At 43.0% G+C, this 27,438-nt stretch overlaps 1 protein-coding gene across 2 annotated transcripts; it reads left to right on the forward strand.

Moving 5' to 3' along the window:
• The first annotated feature begins 8,788 nt into the window (after positions 1–8,788).
• On the forward strand, positions 8,789–27,368 carry lipea (lipase, hormone-sensitive a). 2 transcript variants are annotated; one of them, XM_085790768.1, is made up of 11 exons: positions 8,789–8,885; positions 12,435–12,682; positions 13,359–13,643; positions 14,908–14,998; positions 15,098–15,243; positions 16,471–16,656; positions 17,981–18,133; positions 20,893–21,037; positions 24,132–24,359; positions 25,577–25,962; positions 26,773–27,368. In XM_085790768.1, exons 2-11 carry the CDS (start codon positions 12,443–12,445, stop codon positions 26,998–27,000), a joined length of 2,088 nt encoding a protein of 695 aa, XP_085646894.1. In that variant the 5' UTR covers positions 8,789–8,885; positions 12,435–12,442; the 3' UTR covers positions 27,001–27,368. The 2 variants fall into 2 exon arrangements, with proteins under 2 accessions (XP_085646894.1, XP_085646895.1); XM_085790769.1 differs by having other exon boundaries at positions 8,855–8,891.
• Positions 27,369–27,438: the final 70 nt, after the last annotated feature.

Raw genomic sequence — 27,438 nt, forward strand, 5'->3', positions numbered from 1 at the left:
GTTTAAAAAAAAACTCCAGAGGGACAGAGAGACAGAGCAGCAGCCGTCTAACGTGTGGACAGGTCGACCTTCATCTCCTCGTCTGTCCTCACCTGTGTCCACATCCTCACCTGTCCTCTCTCTCTCCCTCCCTCCCTCCTTCCTTCTCTCTCTCTCTCCCTCCCTCTCTCTCTGCAGGTGTGTTACAGGTGAGGCTCGGCCCATCATCATGCTGCTCTGACTCCGCCCACTCTGAACCCAGAACAGCTCGTTCCACCACTTCACTCAATGGGACTCTTGATTGTCCTTTCTTCTTTCTTTCTTTCTTTCTTTCTTTCTTTCTTTCTTTCTTTCTTTCTTTCTTTCTTTCTTTCTTTCTTTCTTTCTGTCTTCTCACTCACTTTCTCAGAGGAACTTTGTTACTGACTTGATTCGAATTTTACACTTTAACACTTTATTTGACGTCTATCTCTATAACGCATTATAACCATACTTATAATGAGTTATAATGAAGTTATAGCACTGTATATAATGCATTATAAATATAGTTAAAATGTGTTATAATTGGCTTGTGAACATGTATAACTATAATTATAAACACTCATAAATTATCATAATGCTCTATAACAACAAGCATAACATATCATAGAGAATTTTAAAATGGCTTATGAGATCAAGTATTATAATAGAGTTATAATGCTCTATAATGTGTTATGCTTATTGTTATAAACCCTTATGATAATTTACGAGTGTTTATAATGATACTTATACAGTGCTATAACTCAATATAAGTATGGTTATAATGCGCTATAGAGATAGACGTCAAATAAAGTGTTACCTGACTTTTTTCTTCTTCTTACATTTGACAGTTTCTTTTCCTCTTGACCTCAGTTGTGACATCAGTGGTTTTATTTCTTTGTCAGAAGAGACGATAAGAACCAGGAATTGATGAAATTCATGATGGAGAGAACAGAAGAGACGACAAGAACCAGGAGGAGGAGGAGGAGAAGCAGCTCAGACATTTCTAACAATGATTCAATAGATTAATCAATAATAAATAAATCACTTCCTGACTCTGACGCTCCCGTCCTCGCTGTGATGTCATAGAGATGGCGGCTAATCATTAAAGGAGCTTGTTTGGTTCATTATGACGTCATTATCACATGCACTGCAAAAACTCAAAATCTTACTTACAAAGTCTTATTTCTAGTCAAAACAAATCTCATTATACTTAAAATAAGACTCATCACATTTAAAACGGAGCTTGTGTTTTTAGACACTTTTTAATTCTTTCAAGCAGATTTTCACTTAAAAATTCTTATTACAATCACAAAAAACCTGCTTTCACTGGCAGATTTTTCTACTTATCTCAAGTGAAAATTTGTTTGAAACTAGTGAAAATTATCTAAAAACAAGCTAATTTTTAGGTAATGAGTCTTATTTTAAGTGGAAAGAGATTAGTTTTGACTAGAAATAAGACAAATATTCTTGGAAAGATTTTGGGTTTTTTCAGTGTGTTGACCCCTCTGGGCCACCGTAACCACAGAAACCTGGGTAAGACTGAGGTGCAACGTGTGTCTCCTCCTGTGGCGTCTGATATCGGAGACAAACGTCCACAGGAAGTGTCCACCGACCGCAGGACGGGCGGTTTGACCCGTTTGTCTCCCTTATTGGAAATGAAGCTTCACCCCCGGGACAACAGACGGCGTGTTGACCCTTCATGGCCACCATCCGCGGTGTGTTTAGGTGACACAGGACGTGTAAATGAACCCGAGTTTACTTTGGACGTCTTGTCTCTTTTCCACGAGTCGTTAATCACAGTTTAAACTTTAAACTTCAAACTGGTCTCAGGTCAGATCTGGGTTTTCCTCCGTTTCACTAGAAAATACCACAGAACAAACGCACACAGACTGAGCGTTTCTGTAAATCTGTTCCTGCTCTTTGTGTTTAACTTGGACTCACACACACACACACACACACACACACACACACACACACACTGAGCTCTTTGTTGTAACTGCAGCTTCTTCACAAACACCAAAAGAAACCACGAGACGTTCAGGGTCGGTTTCCTTCTTCTCCAACATCCCATCCCTTCTTGTTCACCTGTTCACTCAAACACAGACACACCCATGTGCGTGTGTGTGTGTGTCTGTGTGTGTGTGTCGTCCCTTATTTCCTTACAGCCTGTGTCTGTTTCTGTTTCTGTGTCGTCCTGAAACCTGCAGAGTCATTTTCAGGAAGTCGTTTGCACGGCAGCTCTGTTGACAGTTGGTCAGTGAACGCCTCATCCAGGAGCAGAGGTCAGAGGAGAGGTGATGAAGGAAAAGATGTCTATTTGGGCCGTTGACTTGTCCAACACCATTTACAGTAATAAAAATAAACTTTAAACTCAAAATGAAACGCTGGAAAAGATGGATCCAAAGTAGAGTTGTCTTTAAAAGGGTTTTCCATGGAGTTTTTCCTCAGTCGATGTGAGGGTCTAAGGACAGAGGATGTTGTTACGATGCCATGTAAAGCCCTTTGAGACAAACTGTTTGTAAAAACGGGCTATACAAATAAAATTGCCTTGCCTTGCCTTGCCTTGCCTTTAATTCACTTAAGAACAAAGCAAAGGAAAAACAACCCGAGTCGCATACATAGACATAAGATAAGAAAATAAAGGTGAGGAACTTCATGCAAGACATTGCACTGCAACAAACACAAGTGAGTGACTGACTCAACCTGCTAGTGCAGGGGCTTACAGTATATAGCTCAGTATAGGTGATTTCACTCCAACATCAGCCCCTTTCTTCTGGTGCCAGGTGACCTGCACTGAACTCTGTTAAAAGATGTTTTATGACTTAAAGCAGAAGTAAGCGATCCGGTCGTTTTGGCTAATGCTGCATTCCAGGCAGGCTTTTGAAACCGTAAATTACAGCTTCAAGTCACGACTTACGACTTAGTAGCGTTCCAGGCAACCCACTCGTGTTTTTCCGACCTGTTTTACCTGTGAAAGTCACTATAACGGCCACTCGTAACTTCTGACCCGTGAACTCGTACCAGATCGAACTGGTACGACTTCACAGGTCGGAAAAACACGAGTTACGGGTTGCCTTGAACGCACCATAACTTCTTGTCAGCCGATGGAGTTAGCAGCCCCCGCCCTCGTCATGGATCTATTGGTCCTCGTCCCTACGTCACCACATTCAGGCGCATCCCTTGGCTGCACACACAGAGAGGACTGCCCCTTTATGCCGTTCTCTCTCCTCATTGGATAAAACTTGTAGGATACGAGAAAAGTGACTGACAGACCCGTGTTTCAGTCCAAACACTCTATGTAAGTGATTGCTGTCGGAAGATACAACTATTTAAGACTTATATTAACACAAAAATATCGCTTACTTCTGCTTTAAGCAACTGATTGTTAAAAATCTCATCAAGAAGCCTAAATTTCACCCCAGCTACCTTAGATGCCACCCGCACAATACTCGTTTCTGTTTTTGTTGGCAAGATTCCCGTACCAACAAATGATTGAGAAAGAAATGACGGATTAAATAAAATAATTATAAGACAAGTTCCTCGTTCTGTAAACTGACCTTTACTGCTCTTGGCAATAAAACAGTTCTGAAGTAATTACTGCAATTACAAGGAAAGAAATTATTGCTCCATGACGCACTGTATCACTCCACCCAGCGTTACTGAGGAAAACATAAATGTTTTGTCCTCCTCGCTACTGAAAAAAGTAGCGTCACGCTGTTATTTTCAACGCTGTTAATCCCATCACTGGTGACTGGCCGCGACCTCAGCGTGATGTCATACAGGGCTGCAACTAACGATTATTTTCACTATCGATTATTTAAATGATTAATCAATTAGTTGTTGCCCGTATGACGGTTGTGAATGGATACCACTTTTTTTCTTCGTCCAAAAAAGACACACCAAAAAACATCCAAATACCTCCATAGTGCTCGTCTGTAATGTCCGTCTTGTATTGAAGCCCCGACATGAGAAATTGTTAAAAATTAACAAAATTAAATGAGTCAATGTTTTAAGCTTGTTTGTAGCGGAAGCTCCCAGTGTCTCAGTTCACTGCTCTTCCTGTGTCAGTGCACTGACCGGCGGAACAATTTCTCATGTCGGGGCTTCAATCAGGGCCGTTGTATAGGGGAGAAAGGTGATGATAATTCTAGGGGCCCAGCGCCCAGTGGGGCCCACAAAAACCCCAGTAGTCTAATCTTTGTATGACTGAATTATTCTGCTTAGACCCTGACTGATACTCATAGTAATGCTGCATTAGCATCAAAACAAAGTAGGCTAAATAAAAAATGATAAAGTCTATGAAAAAAAAAGTGGAAAAGTCAGGGGGCAGGGGCCCACTTTAGTATACTATCAGGGGGCCCAGAATTCCTAGCAACGGCCCTGGCTTCAATACAAGAGGGACATTACAGACGAGCACTATGGAGGTATTTGGATGTTTTTTGGTGTGTCTTCTTGCACGAAGAAAAGTGGTATCCATTCACAACCGTCATATGGACAAATACTGCTGCGCGGACCCCCCGTAACTCAGAGAAGGCACGGAGGACTCTCACATCTCTTTGTCGACATGAGGGTGAGTAGATAATGAGTGAAATTTGAATTTTGGGTGAATTATTGGTGAATTATAGCCCGTTTTTACCACCAGTTTGTCTCAAAGGGCTTTACATCCCATCATAACAACATCCTCTGTCCTTAGACCCTCACATCCACTGATGAAAAACTCCATAGAAAACCCTTTTAACAGGGAAAACCAGGAGAAACCTCAGGGTGAGCAACAGAGGAGGGATCCCTCACCCAGGACGGACAGACGTGACATAGATGTAGATGTTGTTACAGACAAGAAAACAGTTTATAGTGAATTTTTATTACTGTATTTTATTGATGAATGAGTGTCCTGTGTCATTAGCAGCAGGTTAATGAGTCATGAGACAGTTCTGCTGAGTCATGGAGGAAGTGTCTGGAGTTTTCCCGCATCAATGTTTGTCGTTGATAGATTTCACTGTTTCCCATCAGTTTCTGTGGTTTCATGCCCACGAGGTTCCTGTTCAGTAATAATTATTAAATATTAACGACAGATAATGCGATTTCTTCAACGTCTGAGACTCAAACACAAATAAATATAAAACACAAAGAGTCTGAACTTCAGTTTCTCTGTGATGAACCTGAACGCCTCAGAGCAGCAGACGTGTTGAGTCAACACAGACTCACACAGGTATTTATATATAGTACATTATAACGACACGACAACTGAACCAATAGCCTAGTTTATACTATAATAGTTTAAATTTCAAAGTGATGTAGCTACCTGTGTGATCTCGGTGGACTTGATCTTCCAAAGAGAGACAAATACATTCTGAGAGTGTAAAAAGGCTTTGACCAGAAAGTGGTTTAAAAAAGACAAACCAACAATTAATGAGTGGATTGATAATATCATTTATAATATATAGGCTATGTTATGGAAAGAATTACATTCAAACTCAAAAACCAAATTGATATTTTTGAAGAGAACTGGTTGAAATGGCTCAGCTACGTGTCGACTGTAAGACCTGAGTTCATATAGATCACAAAGATAAGGCCAAACCCTTGATTAAGAAATGTTTTGTTCCATCTTTACTTTTGCACATGCCACTTTTAACATGTTTAACATTTTAACTGTGATCCTTTTAAATATAAAATAGTATTCTTTTTGCACATATGCACATAGAGCACTTTATTGACCGATCAACCTCACTTGTCTTGTTTTTAATCTATTTATATATATACACATATATTTTCTGTTTGTGCCAAGAGTCAGTCAAACGAAATTTCGTTCTATGCACACTGTGTATTTTGAATGACAATAAAGTACCTATTCTATTCTATTCTATTCTATTCTATTCTATTCTATTCTATTCTCAAGAAGCATCCTTTTTATGTATGATGTTTGACTCCGCTGTTTCATTTAAAATAAATCCTCCCCTTGTCATGTTGTTTGTTATGTGCCCAGTTGGCACATGTGTGTATATTAAATTTTAAAAAAAAATGAATAAAAAGTAAATAATACTAAAAAACTTTATTGTCACAGTTTGGTCTGATTCAGTTTCCTCTGGATTCTTTCTTTCTTTCTCTTTTTTATTCACTTTAAATTTTGTTCACTGTTTTTCACCAAATCTAATTCCTCATGTGTAAATCTACCTGGTGGCTTTAAACCTTGAGCCCAGTGTGGTGCAGGTCAGCTATCGACCACTAGAGGGCTCCACTGTCTGATCACTGGTCACAGTCTGAGCTTCAAGGATCAAGGACTTCTTTATTATCATATAATAATAAATTGAATTGAATTGAATTGAATTGAATTGAATACACCTTGGCACAGTAAATCTTCTGCCGGAGCGAAGCAGAGTGAACTCCTTCATCCTGATGATGAAGAACAACACAGACTGATGTTGTGAAGATCATTTAAATTTTAGATGGTTTAGGTCAGTGGTTCTCAACTGGTGGGTCGCGGACCCGTTCTGGATGGGTCGCGGACAGCTGGTCAAAAAAGTAAATAATATTTAATCCACATCTGATGTTGGACATGCCTTTTATTTTGAAAAATCAGTTTCTTATTATTTGCTCCATTTGCTCTGAATGCAAAGATATCAGGTTCTTATTAATGTGGCCTGAATGCAGTGAATCTTGTTTTGTGGGTCTTTATTTTGTGCAATTTGATATTTATTCACTTGTGTGAACATGCTCTGAATGCAAAGATGCATTAGAAGTCAAATATATTGTTTTGTTAGTCTCCATTTTGTGCAGTTTGATATTTTTTTATTCACTTCCTTCCATACATTCAGTTGTCATGGTAACTCCTCAGTTTCATTCATGTGCTCTGAAATGCACTTTGCTCAATAAAGAGCAAAATTAGTTTTTAAAGGCTTAAAAAAAAAAAAAATCTTGGTTTGAATTCTATAAAAGTGGGTCGCGACTTAATGACCATGGGAAAATGTGGAGCCCAGAGTGAGACTAGTTGAGAACCCCTGGTTTAGGTCACGCCTGCAACTCTGCTGCAGTCGATTATAACTGAACTACATCTGACTGGAAAACATGAAAATAACAAAATGTTTCAGAATCATAAACTTTATTGATCCTCAGGCAGAGTGACAGCAGAGAACAGATGAGATGAAACAGGTTAAAAAACAAATATAGTACAAGATGAACATTTACATTAAAGCAGAAGTAAGCGATCCGGTGGTTTTGGCTAACTTCCTGTCAGCAGATGGAGTTAGCAGTCCCTGCCCTCGTCCCTACGTCACCACATTCACGCGCATCCCTTGGCTGCACACACAGAGAGGACTGCCCCTTTATGCCGTTCTCTCTCCTCATTGGATAAAGGTTGTAGGATACAAGGAAAGTTTTCTCCTCGGCTCAGAGCAGAGCAGAGTGACTGACAGACCCATGTTTCAGACCAAACACTCTATAGAAGTGATTGCTGTCGGAAGATATAACTATTTAAGACTAATATTAACACAAATATTCTGCTTACTTCTGCTTTAAATATAAAAACATTTGAGAAATGACAGAATATGTGAGTTTTAAGACTCAGTGTCATGATTCACTCAGGATGTTATGCCACAGCAACAGGTTATTACACACACACACACACACCTGTAACTATGCAATGTTCAGGGTCCAGCTCCAGTTCACCGGCTATGTGTGTGTGTGTGTGTCTGAGGCTTTCCGTGATTAAAAACAAACACTGACAGATTACTGGATCAATAATTATATAATAATAACAACAATACTTTACTGTAAAATATGAAGACATTTTAACTTTAAAGTTAACACACACACACACACACACACACACACAGCCGGTGAACTGGAGCTGGACCCTGAACATTGCATAGAGAGGTGTGTGTGTAATAACCTGTTGCTGTGGCATAACATCCTGAGTGAATCATGACACTGATGTTGTGTTCAAGTGTCGCAGTAAATCATGACACTGAGTCTTAAAACTCACATATCCTGTCATGTTTTTGTATTTAAAGCAGAAGTAAGCGGAATGTTTGTGTTAATATAAGTCTTAAATAGTTTTATATCTTCCGACAGCAATCACTTACATAGAGTGTTTGGTCTGAAACACGGGTCTGTCAGTCACTGAAAACTTTGAACTGGAGCTGGACCCTGAACATTGCATAGAGGTGTGTGTAACCTGTTGCTATGGCACGCGCCCATGGATGTATTATGCACGCGCCCCCCACCCACCTCGCGCTCTTCGCCACGTGCCAGGACGAACATGTCTCATATCTATCGCTCTGGTCTCAGTCTGTTGGTGAAACAGGAACTTTTTGATCATACCAACACACCACCAACACGTGACGTTACCCAGCATTCCCCGGGCCACCGCACACCGGAGGAGGAGGAGGAGGAGGAGGAGGAGGGAGAAGAGGAGGAGGAGGAAGAAGAGGAAGATGCGGCTCGGTGAGTGGATAGTCCGTGTGAAACAGCGCGGAGTGATACAGAAATAGAAATATAAAACTAGTAGTAGCCTAGTATCTGTTGTCATCTGTCAGTTGTTGTGACGCAGCCTGGACGTTATAGTGACGGATATGAAACTACGTCATCCGGTGTCGACGGTGTTTTCAGAAACAGGAAGCAACAGGGCGCGCGACTGGACCGAACTGGGACCAAACCGGGTCTGAACCGGATCTAAAGTTGGCACCGGGACCGGGACCAGGACCGGGACCAGCCAGGACCAGGACCCCCCCTCAGCAGCGCTCTGAGGAGGGTGTGTGTGTGTGTGTGTGTGTGTGTGTGTGTGTGTGTGTGTGTGTGTGTGTGTGTGTGTGTGTGTGTGTGTGTGTGTGTGTCGGTGTGTGTGTCCACTCCACACCGGCCGGGGCTGACGTCACGATCAGCTGTTTGAGGTGCGGGTCAGAGGCTTTTATTTTGGTGACCTAGATACGGTAGAAGGCTATGATGATGTCATGATAGGCTACATCATGAAGAGTAGGCTACTGCTGGTTGCCATGGAGACGGTGTGTTTGTTTTTAATATTGGAAACAACATTTTCATAAATAGTCTAAAAATAATTTAAATAGAAATGACAAAAACTTTAAATTTTATTTTGAAAGTTCAGCTCAGAGTCACATTCCTCATTCACATATTTATTCTATATATTGATCATATTCACAGTATATGAAACCAGCTGTTTCCTTTCATGTCCGTCTAAAGTTCAGAACTCGGCCTGTTTTCTCTCTGAGGATCAATAAAGTTTCTGATTGAGAAACAGTAGAAACAAGTCATTGATCAGCTGATTGGAGCCAACTGATCATCATAAGTATTGATCCAGGACCAGGGCAGAGGTCTGGAGTATTGAGTGTTTCCTCCTCCACAGTCTGAAGACTGATGCAGGCCTGTGTTGTGTTGTTGTTGTGTTGTTATTGTGTGGCCAGACACACACACACACACACACACACACACACACACACACACACAGTCAGACGGTTGTGTCAGCTGCTGATCAAACAGAGCGGTGATTCTCCAGCTGCTTCAGGCTGTGTGCTCTCTCTCTCTCTCTCTCACAGTGAGTCTCAGCTCTTTGTTTTTCACTTTAAATCATGTGTTTTTTAATATATTTGTACTTTGAATCTGTGTTTTATCTCTCAGTTGGTTTTTATGGTTCTGCTTTGAGCCAATCAGCAGTTAGAAGGAGCTCAGGAGACGACCAATCAGACTGTGTTTGTGTCATGTTGTACCAGGGCTCAGTCTGCCCCACATGGAGGCATCTGGCCTCTAAAATATGAGATGATGCAAGAAGCCGATGCATATTCTCATTTGCCCAGGTCATAGTATTTCAAAGGAGGTTAAATCGAAAGCAACTGGACTTAGTTATTTGTCTAGGAAGACGTTTCACCTCTCATCCAAGAGGCTTCATCAGTTCATGTACGCATCTGACCAGGCTGGGACTGGTCCAAAAGAAGAAAAAAAAGAAAGAGATGATGCAAGTCAATTTTTCATCTATTTGCACATTTGCAACCAGTTAATTTGCTGGAAATGTGAATATTTGCTTTGCAAGTCGATTTAGACTGTGTGCTGCTATTATTCTGCTTGTGCAGAGTTAGATTTAAGATTATAAACATTAGTTAGTGCGGGCGTTCACAAGCGTTAGTTGTCGTTACCATGGAGAACTGTGTCAGATCTGGAGAGAGTGTGTTGTGGAACAAAGTTCATTTTCTTCTGATTTGTCTGTAATTTGTCCATTTTAGTGTCTAAATGTTCAGAAGAGACGTGTGTTGTGATGAAATGAGTCCAATATGAGGGTTAGGGTTACTTCAGTGACTCTGGAGCGCAAGAATCGACCATAATCTGGGCCAGGCGCGGCGTTATGGGTGGGCCTAACGGGCCTGGGCCCACCCACTTGTACAACTGGCCCATCCAAAATGACAGGGTGAACATAACTTTAGTTAATCTAAGGTTTAATTATATATTTTTATTTCAGATAACTTTACCACAGGTTTAAATGTGTCAGCATTCTGGTGATTTTCATAGTCTAATAAACGCGACTCAACTGAGTTTACCTCCGGCCGGCCGTAGAAGCCACTCGCCGTCTCGTTGTACGCTGCCTCATTGCGTAACTCTTGTGAGCGGCACGTACGTTCACGTTGCTTTCGTGAATTGTAAACAAACAGACGCCCCCTTGATTTTAGCTTCCAGCTGTTTAGCGGCTAATTCAACAACAGTGATGGATAACTGTACCGGAGAGGCTCAACAACTTCATGAGCTTCATTTGAGGAATAAACGGCAGCTTTTACCTGACGGGAGACCGACGCCTGAGCTACGGTAGCTAACAGTTTTACGTAGTTACTTTTTCTCTCTCCCTCCCTCTCTTCTTTACACACACACTCACGGCCCAGTCTGTCATATCAGTTGTAAACCTTGTAATAACAGCTTGTTAAGTACAGTTAACATTATTGTTGCTTCGGTTTGAGTGTGGATTAATTGTTAACGGTTTGTTGTGTAATGTTAGCGGTGGTCTAATAACATATGATCCTGTGATGAGTTGGGTTTTAATAACAGCTGATAACGTAGTGTAGATGGCATGGATTGTGATGAGAAGGTGTTGCACATATTTTAAGACTTATCTGTGCAAACCATTGTGCAAAACCTGTTTGTTGTGCCTTTTTGCGTGATTCTTCTTCCATTCCTGATGTTGCGGCTTCCAAACACAAACCTTTAAAGCCGCTGAGAGTATGAGGTTGGGTCCTCAGGTACGTAGATTTGTGACGCGCTATAGTAGATTATGATAAAGATACGCTGAGATCCAAAAATGCTTTTGGTGCATTTATTGTAACAAAACAGCACAGAGCTATCACAGCGCAGCAAGGATGGATAAACGTAAAAATGAGACTGGCGGATTAAACAGGAAAAAAGGGTGATTAATGAATGAATGAGTAGGTGGTCAACAAAAATTACGGCTACTCCCAACCCTGACTCTCTCTCTCTCTCTCTCTCTCTCTCATCTGTGTCACCGGTGAGTGCCCACCTTTACGCACACACACTTACGCACGCACACACGCCTACTCCCAAGTGAACCACCCACTCTGCAACACACACACACACACACACACACACCGTGCTGCCTATCTTCAGCCTGTATGTCTCTTGTTGTCTCAATGTTAACGATGGCAAAATGTCCAGATATTTTATTAGCCTACTTTATGAAAATAAATGTCTGTGAGTTAAAAAGAAGTGGGCTACGCATTTCTGATTTGATTTGGCTTTTCGTGCATTTGGTTAAACACACAAGTAACAGCAGAGAGAGAGAGATACGAGGAGAGAGAGAGGTCCGCTGGGTGAGCTAGATTAACTTTTAACGGGAGAGGGAGCGGCGCACCGCGCTCGTCTCAGCAGAAATGGTGTGTGCTTTCAGGGCAATATAGACACGAACGAGTCATTCAGGAATAATTTCCAGCTCTATGTATGTTAGTGTTATTTTTTCCTAAGTAGAGGCCCATCCAAAATGACTCTGGCCCGTCCAAAATTGAAATCCTGGCGCCACGCCTGATCTGGGCTCACTTTCACTTCTCCCATTGGAGTCAATAGACTCAAGACCTGCTGCTGCTGCTGCTGGTCTCCTAAAGGGGGCGGAGTCACGGCCCGCTGGTCTCTAAAGGGGGCGGAGTCATGGTCTGCCGGTCTCCTAAAGGGGGCGGAGTAATGGAGAAACCCACGGGACAGGAAACTGACTCGTAGTGGAGCGTCTTGGTTTCTAAACCGTCACATGAAGTTCAGTAAACTTTATTTAAACGTCTGGACTCAGATCAAAGGTTTCAATATTTTAATCAATATGTTTGTTTGAGGTGACTCCACATCTGGCCTGATGTTGTTATGTTTACTCACTCTTCCTCCTCCTGCTGTGTCCTGATGATGATGATGTAATGATGATGACATCACCCCCCCCCCTCTCTCTGCAGCCTCAGACATGGACCATGAGGTTGTGTTTTCCACCCTGGACGCCGTGTGTAAGGACACCGTCTCCGTTCTGTGTGGACCCTCTGAGTTGCCGTACGGAGCGGTTGCCGAGCGACTGGTCACGTGTCTGAGAGAGATCCAGGAACATGGCCGAGTCCTGCGGCCGCTGGTCGGCAGCTTCACCTCCGTCTTCCATCACTACGACTTCGACGACCAGACGCCCGGCAACGGCTACCGCACGCTGGTCAAGGTGAGGTCACAGTGTGATGTCACAGCCACAGTGTGATGTCACAGCCACAGTGTGATGTCACAGCCACAGCCGGGTCATGTGACCTGTGACTGATTCTGCTAATGAGTTATCACACGATTATTGTCAGAGAAATAATCACGGTGTTACGATTATCACGATTTTTATGCATTAATTAATTTCACAACACTATGAATGTGTAAAATCAAATATAGTCAAAATATAATTACATTACTCATTGTTTACACAAAATATCTCAGGTATCTAATCTATCAATATGTGACCAATTATTAACCCCCCAGGGGAAGTGTTTGAAATATTCAGGTCATAAATTGTCATCTATACCAAATATTAACATTTATTTTAATGGTTTTTTGTTTTGTTTTGTTTTGTTTTGTTTTGTTTTGTTTTTTAATACAAATGACACACTAACATCTAAATTCCTACCAATTCAATGTTATGTTAGTTAAATGGACCAGTATCTGTGTATTTACCTTTATTTTAGCGCACATCTGCCGATACGGTTCCAACATGATCTTTTTTGGGAAGTGACATTATTTAGGAATCTTTACAATTAATTAATTGTGCCGTTTAATACCACGATTAATTGTGAAAACAAGTAATCGTGACATCCCTACTCCTCACCCGTCTCTCCCTCTCACCCGTCTCTCCCTCTCAGGTGTTGAACTCTTGCCTGCTGCACATCATCCAGAAGGTGCGCTACATCTTGTCCAACTACAGCGGCGCGTTCTTCCGGGCGGAGCACAACGCGGCGGAGCTGGAGTCGTACGGCGGCGCCCTGCGGCAGCTGCGAGCGCTGCTGCACCTGGCGCAGCAGCTGCTGCACGACAACGAGCGGGGGCAGCTGTACTCGCTGCAGGACGGAGAGCAGAGCCGCAGGTTCGTGCAGGAGTACAGCTCCATGCACAAAGCCTGTTTCTACGGCCGCTGTCTGGGCTTCCAGGTAAGGGGGAGGGGGGTCACCTGTCTCACCTGTCTCACCTGTCCAACCAGGCTCAGGTGTTCAGAAGTAATCTGATCAGATTCTGAAACAATGATCAGATCAAATCTTGTTTCTAAACTAAAACCAGATCCTGAGACCAGATCACGTGATCCAGTCTCTGTTTTAATCTGGATCAAACCCTCAGTTTGTGTTGATCAGAACTTTTTAGTCGGATCAGGAAAACTTTGATCCAGAACATCAGGATTATTCTGATCCAGCAGTTTGGTGGATTCAGGAACAACATTAGCCTAGAAATCTAGCTGCACCCTAGCGGCAGCAAAAATATTTGCTCCGTAGGTGGGTCTAGAAACGAGCCATAGGAACTTTTTGAGTCTCGAACACCGTTTGTGTTCACCAATCACAGCGCTCTATCTGTTTAGAGAGTCGTTGGGCGGGTTTAACGCCATGACGACATACATTTTAATTGGCTTGTCAGGCTAACGTCATCCTGCTCTTTGCTCTGATTGGTCGTAGCGCTACCCTATTGGTGCAGAGGCAGTTTGAAAGACAGCCTTCATCCCGCCCCCTGGACTGAGCCGAGGTCTACTGGTCGTTGCCAGACTAGACATGTTAATGATATAGTCTGGCTTGTCAGGCTAGAACAACATGGGATTTGAATTAAATTCAATCTGGTCAAATAAACAACATTTGTAGGATATAAACATTTATTGATTTATATTTTGCTCCTGATTTTTAAAAACCATCACAGTGATAAAGTAAATAAAGTTAACTTTTGATTATTCCACAAATTTAGAACTTTTAAGACGCAGCAGCATCAAAACGTCTGTTTGCACCTTATTAAAGCTCTGCAATATATCAAGGGCTCCAGCTTCCTTTCATTTGGGTTTGGTCGTTTTCAAAGTGGCCCACTTGATTCAGTATCTATAAATCAATAAATGTATAAATATTTTACATTATAAATGTTGTTTATTTGACCAGTTTGAATTGAATCTAAATCCCATGTTGTTCCTGAATCCACCAAACGGCTGGATCAGAATAATCCTGATGTTCTGGATCAAAGTTTTCCACAAACTGAGGGTTTGATCCGGATTAAAACCGAGACTGGATCATGTGATCTGGTCTCAGGATCTGGTTTTAGTTTAGAAACAAGATCTGATCAATGATCCAGAATCTGATCAGATTAACTTCTGAACATCTGGACCCAGATGTTCAAAAGTTAATTACTGTTTGTGTTGCGTTCACTGACCTGTCTCTTGTGTGGTAGTTCTCCCCGACGCTGCGTCCCTTCCTGCAGACCGTGGTCATCAGCATGGTGTCGTACGGCGAGACGTACGGGAAGCAGCAGTCGGGTTTAGGTGAAGCTCCTCCTCCTTTTCGCTCTCACTTCTTCCTGTGTCGACGTTTTCAGACGTGATGTCATCAGAATAAGCCCCTCCCCCTCCCCCCTCCTGCAGGTCTGGCGGCGCTCTCTCTCCTCACGTCGGGGAAGTACGTCATGGACCCCGACCTGCGCGGCGCCGAGTTCGAGCGCATCACCCAGAACCTGGACCTGCAGTTCTGGAAGTCGTTCTGGAACCTGACGGAGTCGGGCCTGCTCTCGGTAGGCGGAGTCAACTCACCCGTCCATCACCGCACCGTTTAAGTTTTAATTTATTTATATACAGGGTTCTTACGGATCCTTAAAAAGTCTTAAAAGGCATTGAATTCATTCATCTAAAAATAAGGCCTCAGGACTTTTTATGCATTTATTTAGAAAGGACAGCTGGAAAGAGACACAATCCAATGTTCATGTAGCAGTCACTTTACCTTGGATCACATAGGAAAGTGGGTAAAATTGTCCCTAACCCTATGTAATTGATGTGGTGTTTTTTTTTTCTTTTTTCTGCATTTGTGTTTATTATGAAGTCGGTCTTAAATTTCATTTCAAGTGGCATTAAAAAAGTCTTAAAAAGTCTTAAATTTAACTTGGCTTAAGCTGTAGGAACCCTGTATATAGCACCTTTAAAAGCAAAGAGCATTTGCACCAAAGTGCTTCACAGTCAACAGGTCACAGCATAAAACAACATCAATGCAACACAACAACATGATACACTTCAATTAATCAAAGGAAGAGATACAAATTATTAAATCCCAGCATTATATAAAAAACAGATTAAGTGCTAGTTAAAAGCCAAAACATAGAAATGGGTCTTGAGGAGCTTCTTGAAAGCCTCAACAGAGTCTTTTTTTTTTACTTTTTTGTTTTAGAAATTTTACCACTTTTTTCTAGAAAATTTTTACTTTCTTATTTTGAACATTTTTTTACGAGAAATTTTACCACTTTTTTCTAGAAGTTTTTTTTTTTTTAATTTTACCACTTTTTCTAGACTTTTTAAAAACTTTTTTGTTTTGGAAATTTTACCACTTTTTTCTAGAAAATTTTTTTTTTTATTTTTATTTTGAACATTTTTTACGAAAATGTTACCACTTTTTTAAAGAAAATTTTTTACTTTTTTTTGGGAGAATTTTTACCACTTCTTCCTAGAAATGTCTAAATGTTTTTGGAGAAAAACCACTTTTTTCCAGAAATTTCTCTATAATATTTCCAAAAATTCACGCCATTGGCCCTAATTTAAAAGTATAAAAAAAGTAATGTTCTTTAGTCTCAGAACAAATATTTGTGTATTTCTGGTGTTTACTTCTAAATTTGGTCCAATGGGGGTCTGTGGTCTAATTTGTGTCAGTTTAGGGGTCCTTGATGTACAAAAGGTTGAGAAGCACTGGTGTAGGGCATGTCTCACCTGTAACCGTGGTAACCGTCTCTCTGTCTCTCTCTCTGTGTCGTCAGGGCTTCAGCAGGATCGCCTCCACCCAGGTGCAGGTGAACTTCACCCTGACTGCCCCCCCCGTCCCCCTGCGCCTCCCCCTGGCCTCTGACCCCGCCCTCAGCGCCACCGTGGCCCCGCCCATCGCCCACTGGGGCCCGGGGCCGGTCAACATGCGCCTCATCTCCTACGAGCTCCGGGAGGGACAGGTATGACGTCACACTCTCTCTCTGCTCCGTCACTGACAGAGGTTACTGGTACTCAAGTAAGAGGATAGACCGAATCTCCTTGTTGTTTACAACTACTTCCTGGTAGAAAACCAGCATGAGAACAGTAGTGACGGACGAGAGTTTCGCTATATATATCTAATTTTTCATGTCACTATATCGCCGTTTAGACTAATCTGATGTTTGTAAAGTTTATAAAACCAATGATTGGACAAACATTACTATTTATGTGTGCACATTTTTTGTAATTAGTCATGGTTATCATAGATTAGCCGGGCTAACGGTTAGCTACCTGTTTAACTTTAATAACTCAGTGACTCAATAAACGGTCCATGAAAAAATATTTTCTCCAGCGGATATCTGAGTTCCAACATGACTGAGCTAACTGGAGTAGTTTCATGTCGTGTCCGACAACGGGAGGGTTTTAACAGCTGACGTCCTGGTGTTAGCTTAGCTACTGCCGTTAGCTTAGTTGCTGTTAGCTTAGCTACTGCCGTTAGCTTAGCTACTGCTATTAGCTTAGCTACCGCCGTTAGCTGTCCCTGCCAGCTGCAGCCACTGATGCTTTCTAGACAATGTGATTCCCCCAAACTGAATAAATACCACACATAGCAACACAAAACACACACACAGAAATAGTAATGTTTCTTCAATCATTTCAGATTTGTCTAAACGGTGATAGGGCGTGAATATATACCCTAGCTAAACTCTCGTTCGTTACTGTTCTCATTCACATTACGTGCTGGTTTTCTACCCGGAAGTAGTTGTAAACAACAAGGCGATTCGGTCTATATATATTTACTTTAGAATAATATTACTCAGGTAAAATTCAAAAGTAGCCATCCAGATATTTACTTGAGTAGCAAAGAGTAAGAAAGTACTTGGTGGAAAAACTACTCAAGTAGCCTACTGAGTAACTGCTGAGTAACCTCTGAGATCAGAGCATGAATGAAACCAGCTCTGTTTACTGCAGAGATGTTGTGTGTGGTCATGTGACCGCCTGGCTCTGTCTGATTGGTTAACGGAGTCTCATGACGGAGCTTCTGTTGATCGCTCATTGTATCGATACAAAGAAGTAGCGAGTAGCGAGAGGAACGTAACTCAATGTAATAGAGTAAAAGTATCGCTACTTCTCCACACATACACTCTAAAAGTGCTGCGTTAAAACTACTCTGACAAGTTACTACTACCCACCTCTGGTTATTGATAAGCCTGATTGATTGATTGATTGATTGATTGATTGATTGATTGATTGATTGATTGATTGATTGATTGATTGATTGCCCCCCCCCCCCCCCCCCACCAGGACAGTGAGGAGCTGCTCTCCTTCTCCAGAACCGACCCGCCCCCCATCTCCGTCTCTCACCTGCCCTGGGTGCAGAAACAGCCTCGATCGCCCGGACTGCTGATCCACTTCCACGGAGGAGGCTTCGTGGCCCAGACGTCCCGGTCCCACGAGGTACTGACCCGGTTCTGGTCCTGGTACCGGTTCTGGTCCTGGTTCTGGTTCTGGTTCTGGTTCTGGTACCGGTACTGGTTCTGGTTCTGGTTCTGGTACCGGTACTGGTTCTGGTTCCTACACAAGTATTGAAAGTATGGAGTTTGATTTTATTCATTTCCAGGTCTGTAAAATGGAAACTATAGTGCAGAGTGTTACGCAGTATGGAATTAGTGCCTGGTTTAGTTGTTTGTCTGTCCAACTTAAAACCAAACTAACCAGACTGCTACATATCTGTTCAAAGATTGTGGGTCAAACTTTGGAGTTACATTTTCAAGCAGCATAGCTACACTAAAAGAATGTTGTCTCTAGCAAGTAATATCTCATCTGACCCCTCTCACGTGTTATTCAAGGAATATCAGCTTCTGCCATCAAACAGAAGGTTTAGAGTTCCACAAGCTCGACTGAACAGGCTGAGGAACTCTTTTGTCCCTCAGTCTGTCAAACTGCTAAATCAGAGTTTGGGCTCTAAGTAGAGTAGACCCTAGGGTTCATGTACAGACTGAGCACTGGGTGTTGCACCAAAGACACATTGTAATGTTGGATTTATGTTGTGAATGGAGTTAGGAGGTAGTTTTTCTTTAAATGTGACCTTTGAGGGTAACATTTATGCTTTTTTGTAAATGTATGTTTTTGGTATTTTGTTATTATTTGTGTGAAACCTTGGACGTCATGGGACGCAAGACAAATTTCAGAGTGATCTGACAATAAAGTGTAATCTTATCTTATCTTATCTTAAATATATTTATGATAGAGAGCCTAAGCGGAAGCAGAAAGTAACGGTCACCATGGGACCTCAACTCGGAAAAAGTCTCCATGTAAGCAGTGGCGGCCTTAGACATCTGGGGGCCCGTTTCAATATTTCATATGAGGCCCTACCCTAAACATAAATTTATTTGCCAGCTATGTGCCCATGTGTTGCTGATGCTTTAAACCCTGAAAGGACGCAGTAAACGCACTATCCATGCATCCCAGGTACGCACTATCAGGGCAAGAAACCAGGACTTAGCAAAATCATTATGTACATTTTCAGACATGAACAGGAATCTTAACACAGTCAAAAACTGTAGGCTTTAACAATATTCTGAATTTAAATTGGCAACAAAAGTAATGAGAGCAAAGTGCTCCGCGTTATTTCAGCACCATGACAAGGAAAGGACGAGACATGCGGACAGACAGACGTCTACAGGCGCTGATCCTGTCGGTGCTGCGGTGCTGGAGCAGCCACTGGAGGAAAGCTGCGAATAATATCACATTTTAATTGTGATCTCGCTGTGTTTTATTTCTCTGTTAAGTTAGGACGTACTCATAGATCGCCTGTTTGGAGGCATTTTAACCCGAGGAAAAAAAGAAAAGAGGAGGAAAGGGATTGACAGACGTCAATCATCAGGTTACGCAACTGGGCGCACGTCAGGAGGAAAGCAGGAAAAACAAAAGGACATTAGAAACGCTAAGAGAAAATGAATAATACTGGGAGAAGGAAAACGAGGGTCTATTGATAGTTTGCGGGCGTTTTCAAAGGTAAGCCAAGTTGTTATTGATATTTCCTGCCGTATTATTAATTAGGAGCGATTAGTAGGCTACAGTCGCGGTGTGGCATTATACGCGCATCAGTGGTTGTAGAGCAGATCAGGGGTCGAGTGTGTGACCACACGGTGGACAGAGCTGTTGGTGTGTGTGGTGGATGTAGGCCTGTGTGTGTGTGTGTGTGTGTGTATGATAAGGTGAAACCTATGAATTATTGTACTGTCTTTTACTTGGTGGCTGGCAGCTGGGGGCCCCCCTGGTGGCTGGGGCCCGTTTCAATTGAAACGGTTGAAACATAGGTAAGGCCGCCTATGCATGTGAGTGAACGGGAGTTAAAGTTTTATTTCGTGATCCGGTTGAATTGAATTGAAAAATATGACCTCCCTACCTGTTTAAAACATCACGGTTCATGAAGAGAAATCAGCAGTTTGCCGTAAAACTATTGTAGAATAAAACTCAGAAGAATCCGTAACCAGAAAGACTACAAGTCGTGTAGGTGACGTCACCACATGCCACCCTTTCTCGTGTCAGTTGGTGACGTATTTTTTGTGGGACACAGATCTGTAGTCCGTAGAGCGTCTTCACACTAAATACATTCTTCTGTTGCCGTTTTACGATAAACTGCTGATTTTTTCGGATGAAACGTGATGTTTTAAACAGGTAGAGGTCATATTTTTTTCTCATGGCACAATTCAATCGGATCACGAAATAAAACTTTCGCTCCCGTTCACTTGCATGGAGACTTTTTCCGAGTTGAGGTCCCATGGCGACGTTACTTCCTGCTTCCGCTTTAAGGCTCTCTATGACACTCCTCTGGGTTTGGGTTAGGTTAACTCTTAGGTTATCTGGGTTAATCTGGGTTCATTATTTTGTACCGAGCTACAATCTCCTGGAAAGTATTTGGTGACATAATGGTATAGCTACAAGTTCAGAATAATGAAAACAAACGATTAATTGCATAATTTATTTACAGGATGAACATCTATTTACTCAAATGTAACTTATTATTAGATTTTTTTTTTTACCGAGACGTCTGGAAATGAGATAAAAGTAGGTCAAAGTAGGAATTTTGAAATTTCAAATGTGTAGGAACCCTGGGTGCTTGTACGGGTACTGATAGTACTAGTGCAGGTTCTGGTTCTGGATGTTCCTGAGTTGAGATGAGTCTGATTCTTGTGTTTCCATGGCGACAGAACTACATCCGGTCCTGGTCCCAGCAGCTGAACGTTCCCGTCCTCTCCGTGGACTACTCCCTGTCTCCCGAGGCTCCGTTCCCCAGAGCGCTGGAGGAATGTTTCTATTCATACTGCTGGGCCCTGAAGCACTGCCACCTGCTGGGTGAGTCGACCAATCACAGCCCGGCACTGTCTGACTGGGCCAATCACAGCCTGCCACTGTCTGACTGGGCCAATCACAGCCTGGCACTGTCTAAGACTGTACCAATAGGGTTTAGTCTGTGGCCGTTGACTCACTGTTTTGGTAGGAAACAGAACCAGGGCGAGAGACACAGACCTTTCCGTCACAATAAAAGCACCAAGCTAATAAAATGCGGTAAAACTCTTTAATTTAAGGAATATAATTTACAAGAAAGTCCCCGAGCCATTAAGTTAACATTTTGCTTTTATTGTATTACAAGTTAATGTTTATTTTATAAGTTTTATGTTGGTGAACACTTTTATTTTGGTGAATTTGGTGATTTCGGTTTCCGCTACAGACAGGAACCAGAATGCAGACGAAATTCGGAGGTAACAGACACCAGGCTCTTCGCTTGTCTGAAGATGGTGACGCGAGGCTAAACTTAAACAGGCGCCTTTACTTCCTGTCTTACATTATTGGACAAACTGGTTACTTCAGGTGTGTCTGACCATTGTTGTGTCTACTGAGGTCAGAGCCAAACACACACCAGTTTGTCCAATAATGTAAGACAGGAAGTAAAGGCGCCTGTTTAAAGGGGACCTATTATGCTCCTTTTTGCACAAACTAAAATAGTTCCTGGGTGTCTTAAAGACATGTCTGTGACGTGCTTCGGTCAAAATACCCCAAAGATCAAACATCACAGCATTCTCAAAAACAGGGCTGTGCAAAACGGTCTGTTTCAGTGGCCCCTCCATTTAAATGCAAATGAACCACTCCCTCAGCATTGCGTTACCATGACGATGTCTACTACTAGTACCTATACTGATTTGGCCAAAATGTAGTATGCAAACAAAAGCTAAATCTGCAGTAGGCAAATTGCCAGATCTCCAGTCTGCATCTGACCAGTCTACATTGTGTAATGAAATGCGCCCATGACCGTCTCACCCTAACCAAGGTGGTATAGAGTAGTCTTTGCCATGTAGGCTACTGTAACCATGTAACATGTAATATAACTTAATAAAATAAATTACAAATATATGCAGACTGGTCAGTTCATTGTAAAACAGTTATTTATTGATGTAAATGTGGTGATTTGTGCACATACGTAGACTACAGTTCAGGAAGTAGTGGAGCTCAGCATAAAGCCTATCACAGCCTATTGCTGTCTGACTGGACCAATCACAGCGTAGGAACAGCAGCTCATGCTTTTATCTGCTGAACTGACCCGTCTTCTACCAGAGACAGGCGTCTACATGGGACAGGCTTTTATTTCATCTAGAACAGAGAGTAAACTCCTCTCCTCTGGTTCTTTTGTTGCTGTTTAAAGAGCCAGAACAGAAGGAAAGAGTCGGATCCAGAGCAGCTTCATTAACTAGTTAAATCAGCACTGGACAGAAACATATAATAACGTTTTTGGCCGCATTCTGGCAAGAATTAATGCTGGTGAGTCCGGCTGCGACGGGTCTGAGCTTCGACACCCACGGGTCGGGTTTTAATGTTCAGGCCTGTAACCTAACTCAAACTGTAGCAGGAATGAAGCAGCTTAGAAAGGGCTCAAACAGGCGATCATGGGCTTTGAGAGGTTTTGTTCATTCACGAGAACTTGTAGAAAATAGAAACAGACCCGACTTCTAACTGAGACTCAAACCTGCAGCCAGACCCGGTAATTTGTCTTTGGCTTCACATACAAAAAACACACAGTAAATAAATTACACATCATTCAATAGGCAAGGCAAGGCAATTTTATTTGTATAGCCCGTTCTTACAAACAGTTCATCTCAAAGGGCTTCACATGGCATCGTAACAACATCCTCTGTCCTTAGACCCTCACATCGACTGAGGAAAAACTCCATGGAAAACCCTTTTAACAGGGAAAACCAGGAGAAACCTCAGGGTGAGCAACAGAGGAGGGATCCCTCACCCAGGACGGACAGACGGGACATAGATGTTGTTACATATACACACAACAATAATAAGAATGTGTTCATGAGTTCAGTATAAATGATAATAGTGCACGTGCACCGTGCACACGTACACAGTCTGTTGACTGACAGCAGCACATGGAGTTAATGTGGACTCAGTGTATCAGTCACTATCAGTCACATGGTGGAAACCTGCACATTAACTATAGACTTATCACCTGTGTGTGTGTGTGTGTGTGTGTGTGTGTGTGTGTGTGTGTGTGTGTGTGTGTGTGTGTGTGTGTGTGTGTGTGTGTTTATTTATTTTATTTAATACGTTTATTTGTATCAGGGACAATGTACAAAATAACATTAGTCTTGAAATGAGAAGAGATGCCTTGTAGCGGATTTAGCTGACTAGCTACTTTCCATCCGTAGTCCCTGGGCAGGTGAATAAGAGCAATAGAAAGGTAAGAATTATCAATGTACATAGCGTTCTAAACATCCATACACATGTGCATAATACACCCTCTCACTCAAGACATATTTCATATCAGAAAGAAACATACAGTTATTAAAATACTTCACACTTTGCCAAGGTTAAAAATAATTTGGGCTCATGATTAATGATTAATGCTGACATAATTAATGCTGACATGACTGATTTCTTAGGATCCATTGTTTGACTTCCCGAGAAAAAACATTGAAGTCTGTACAAAGTTTCAGATTAGTTGGAAGATTGTTCCATGATTTGACAGATTTAAAAGAAAAGGCAGATTGAGCAAAGGCGGAGCTACGCTTAGGGATGTTACAATCTCCACTTGAGACAGATCTTAAAGCTCTGGTGGAGTGCTCAGAGCAGAGTTTAACAAAGGTTTTCAGTGGGGGAGGGGCAACATTATGAATTATTTTGTACACTAAACGGACATCAGAATACATCATTAGATTATCAAAGCTAAGCATTTTATATTTGTTTAGTATTTCACAGTGATGATACTGTCGTGGCTTTCTTGTCTAATATTTTCAGAGCTTGTTTGTGTAGTGACCTGATGGGTTTCAGGACAGATGGACTTGCCTGAGACCAACAGGACATACAGTAATTATAATGTGACAAAATCATGGCATTGAAATAAGTTTTTGTGTGTGTGTCTCTGTGTGTGTGTGTGCGTGTGCAGGCTCCACGGCGGAGCGTGTGTGTCTGGCGGGCGACAGCGCGGGGGGGAACCTGTGTGTCACCGTCTCCATGAAGGCCTTGTCCACCGGCATCCGAGTCCCCGACGGCATCATGGCCGCCTACCCCGCCACCCTGCTCACCACCGACGCCTCGCCGTCCCGCCTGCTCACGCTCATCGACCCCATGCTGCCGCTCGGCGTGCTCGCCAAGTGCATCAACGCCTACGCAGGTCTGTCGCCTTCTTCTCTTTTATCCTCTTCTTCGTTTTCTCCTTCTTCCTAGGAAATCCTACTTCCCATAAAAGCTTTGAATATTCCTACCAAACCAACCGTACCTGCTTCAACTTTCACCAAAATGTCGCCCCAATACTTTAGACACTTTGTACATTTAAACCTGTAAAAAAAACAAAAACAAACTGTAAAACTTAAAGGGATACGCCAACATTTTTTTTTTCGTGTCTTGCCTCACTCCCGAGTCCATGACCAGCAGATAGACACCATCCTTTCCACTGTGCGTGCAGTAACAAGGGAGATAGAGCCGTATCGCCCGTAATTAGCTTAGCTCAAACGCTGGAAGTGTATAGGTAGTGTTAGCCTGCCTCCTACCCGAGCCGAAATCAGCAGTCAGAAGCTGATATCATTTTAGCTCTAAACTCTGTAAATATATCACTTTATCCACATTTCAAACATGTTTAGGTGAGAAAGTAGCCGTTTAGAGCAGCAGTGTGTCGCTAATTTGTCTAAATACCAGCTGTTTACAATTTTGTTGGGACGAATTCGGCGCTACTCAAGCTAGCCGTTGTGACCAACGCACTTCCGGTAACTTTCACAAAATAAAACACCCGTTGCCCTTTACATACAGAAAACCATGACGATAGAATTTGTGCTTTTACTTTGAAATAGGAAGCTAACCTACCCTCGATGTAGCTAGCTTGAACCAAAATAAACCGTCTTTGCTTGAACCCTCCGTTTTGACCGATCTCGTCCCGTTACCGGCATTTGACCGCTCAAGATGCCTTACCGGAGAGTTTTGTCAGCTCTGAGACGAAGGTCGGCCCGCCGGTTTCCGTTTAGAGTTGCTGAGGAGTTTCTCTGATGACTTTAGGTGGAGGCAGGCTAACACTACCCATACACTTCCAGTGTTTGAGCTAAGCTAATTACGGGCGATACGGCTCTATCTCCCTTGTTACTGCACACACAGTGGAAAGGATGGTGTCTATCTGCTGGTCATGGACTCGGGAGTGAGGCAAGACACGGAAAAAAAAAAATGTTGGCGTATCCCTTTTAAAATATGAAGTTTTGCAAATATCAGAATTTTATGTCAAAAACTTTTTGAAAATGTTATGAATTCTGATCTCATGTGAACAACTGGAGTCAATGTAAGAGGCATTTTTATTATTATAATTATGTATTCCTGTTGTGTTGAACCCTTCCTGCCCCCCTCCAGGTGCAGACTCGTCCTCGGTGCAGCCCTCGGTGGGGGGGGGCAGCCTCAGCGCTCTGGGCCGGGACACGGCGCTGCTGCTCAGCGACCTGACGCACGGCGCCTCCAACTGGATCCAGTCTCTCCTGGATCCCACGCGCAGCGCGGCCGCATCCCAGCGGCGGTCCGGGACCCACAGGGCGCCGTCGGGCCACGCCCCCCACCCCGGCCCCGGCCCCGCCCCCGCCCCCGAGGGCCAGGTGGATTACCCACAAGGCTTTGAGCCGCTGCGCTCCGAGTGCCGCGCCTTCATCCGGCCGACGTCCTGCCCCATCATCAGGAACCCGTTTGTGTCGCCGCTGCTCGCTCCAGACAACCTGCTGAGAGGGCTGCCCCCGGTGCACATCGTGGTGAGACACACACACACACACACACACACATGGACACGCACACACACACACACCTGGACACACACACACACACACACACACACCTGGACACACACACCCCTCACACATTCATCCTGTGGTCGTGGAGAAGATGTTCATCTGTTTCAGAAGGGTCACATTATTGGCATCAAGCAAATAAAACATCTAAGGAGATTACTGAGATGGAAACTGGGTTAAAGGGATAGTTCAACATTTTGGCAAATTGGCCCATTGCCATAATCCCTATACGAGACAGAGTTGTTTTAGAGGAAAATACAGAGACTGCTTGATGAAAAACTGCCCCTGAAGGCAACGTACATCAGCTGTTTTGCATGAATTTCCCTCTAAAACAACTCTGTCTGGTAACGTTGTGTTATTATCTCATAGCGTGGTGAATGTGCAGGTCACAACTTGTCCACCAGAGCGTTGTGGAGTTGTTTGAATTGTGTATTTGATGAGTTTGATGAGGGAAACCAAGAAATGCCATAATGAGCCTCCGTAGCGTAGCTCTGAGCAGCTCACGGCTCTGCTCCGCCGTTCTAAAAATAGCTTGCACCGACAATTAAAGGTAACGAACCTACTGCTACGACTATAGGGATTATGGCAATGGACCAATTTAACAAAATGTTGAATTATCCCTGTCCAACGCATTATTAAAAATTGGAAGGAGAGGGAGAAACCAGCCGTGACCTCTGACCTCTGACCTCTGTGTGTGTGTGTGTGTGCGTGTGTGCGTGTGTGCGTGTGTGTGTGTGTGTGTGTGTGTGTGTGTGTGTGTGTGTGTGTCCTCAGGCCTCGGCTCTGGACGCGCTGCTGGACGACTCGGTGATGTTTGCGAAGCGGCTGCGTGCCATCGGTCAGCCGGTGACGCTGATGGTGGTGGAGGACCTGCCGCACGGCTTCCTCAGCCTGTCGCAGATCGCCAAGGAGACGGAGGTGGCCACCGCCGCCTGCGTGGCCAGGATCAGGGACGTGTTCGAGTCCCACGATCAGGGGGGTGGGGGGGCAATAAAGCAATAAAGCAATAAACCTGTGGAGCCGCACAACAACACCAACAACACCAGCTGTGATGATGACGATGAACTTCCTACTGAGTTGAACACAAACAGGAAACAGGAAGCTGCTGTGCCTTCAAATTAAAACGCTGCTGTTTGAACTCTCATTAATAACATTAATGATGATATTATTATTAATATTATTAATAATAATAATAATAATAATATTAATGTGTAGAGTAATAGTATGACCTGTCACATGTTTACAGTTTATTGATCCGAGGCCTTCACCTTGTCTCCGCCTGCAGCCGGCGTCTGTGGGCGGAGCTTAACACTGTAGAGGAACTAGAGTTTATACATCAAGTCTTTAATAAAGCACAACTACAACCAGCAGCGCTGTGCGTGCGTGGGATTATTTCAAGCTCTGACGTCACCGTGTTGTCACCGTGACCTCACCGTGGAG

The sequence above is a fragment of the Trachurus japonicus genome, chromosome 11, assembly GCF_045865225.1.
Source record: "Trachurus japonicus isolate A0001 chromosome 11, Traja_1.0".
Classification (NCBI taxonomy): domain Eukaryota; kingdom Metazoa; phylum Chordata; class Actinopteri; order Carangiformes; family Carangidae; genus Trachurus; species Trachurus japonicus.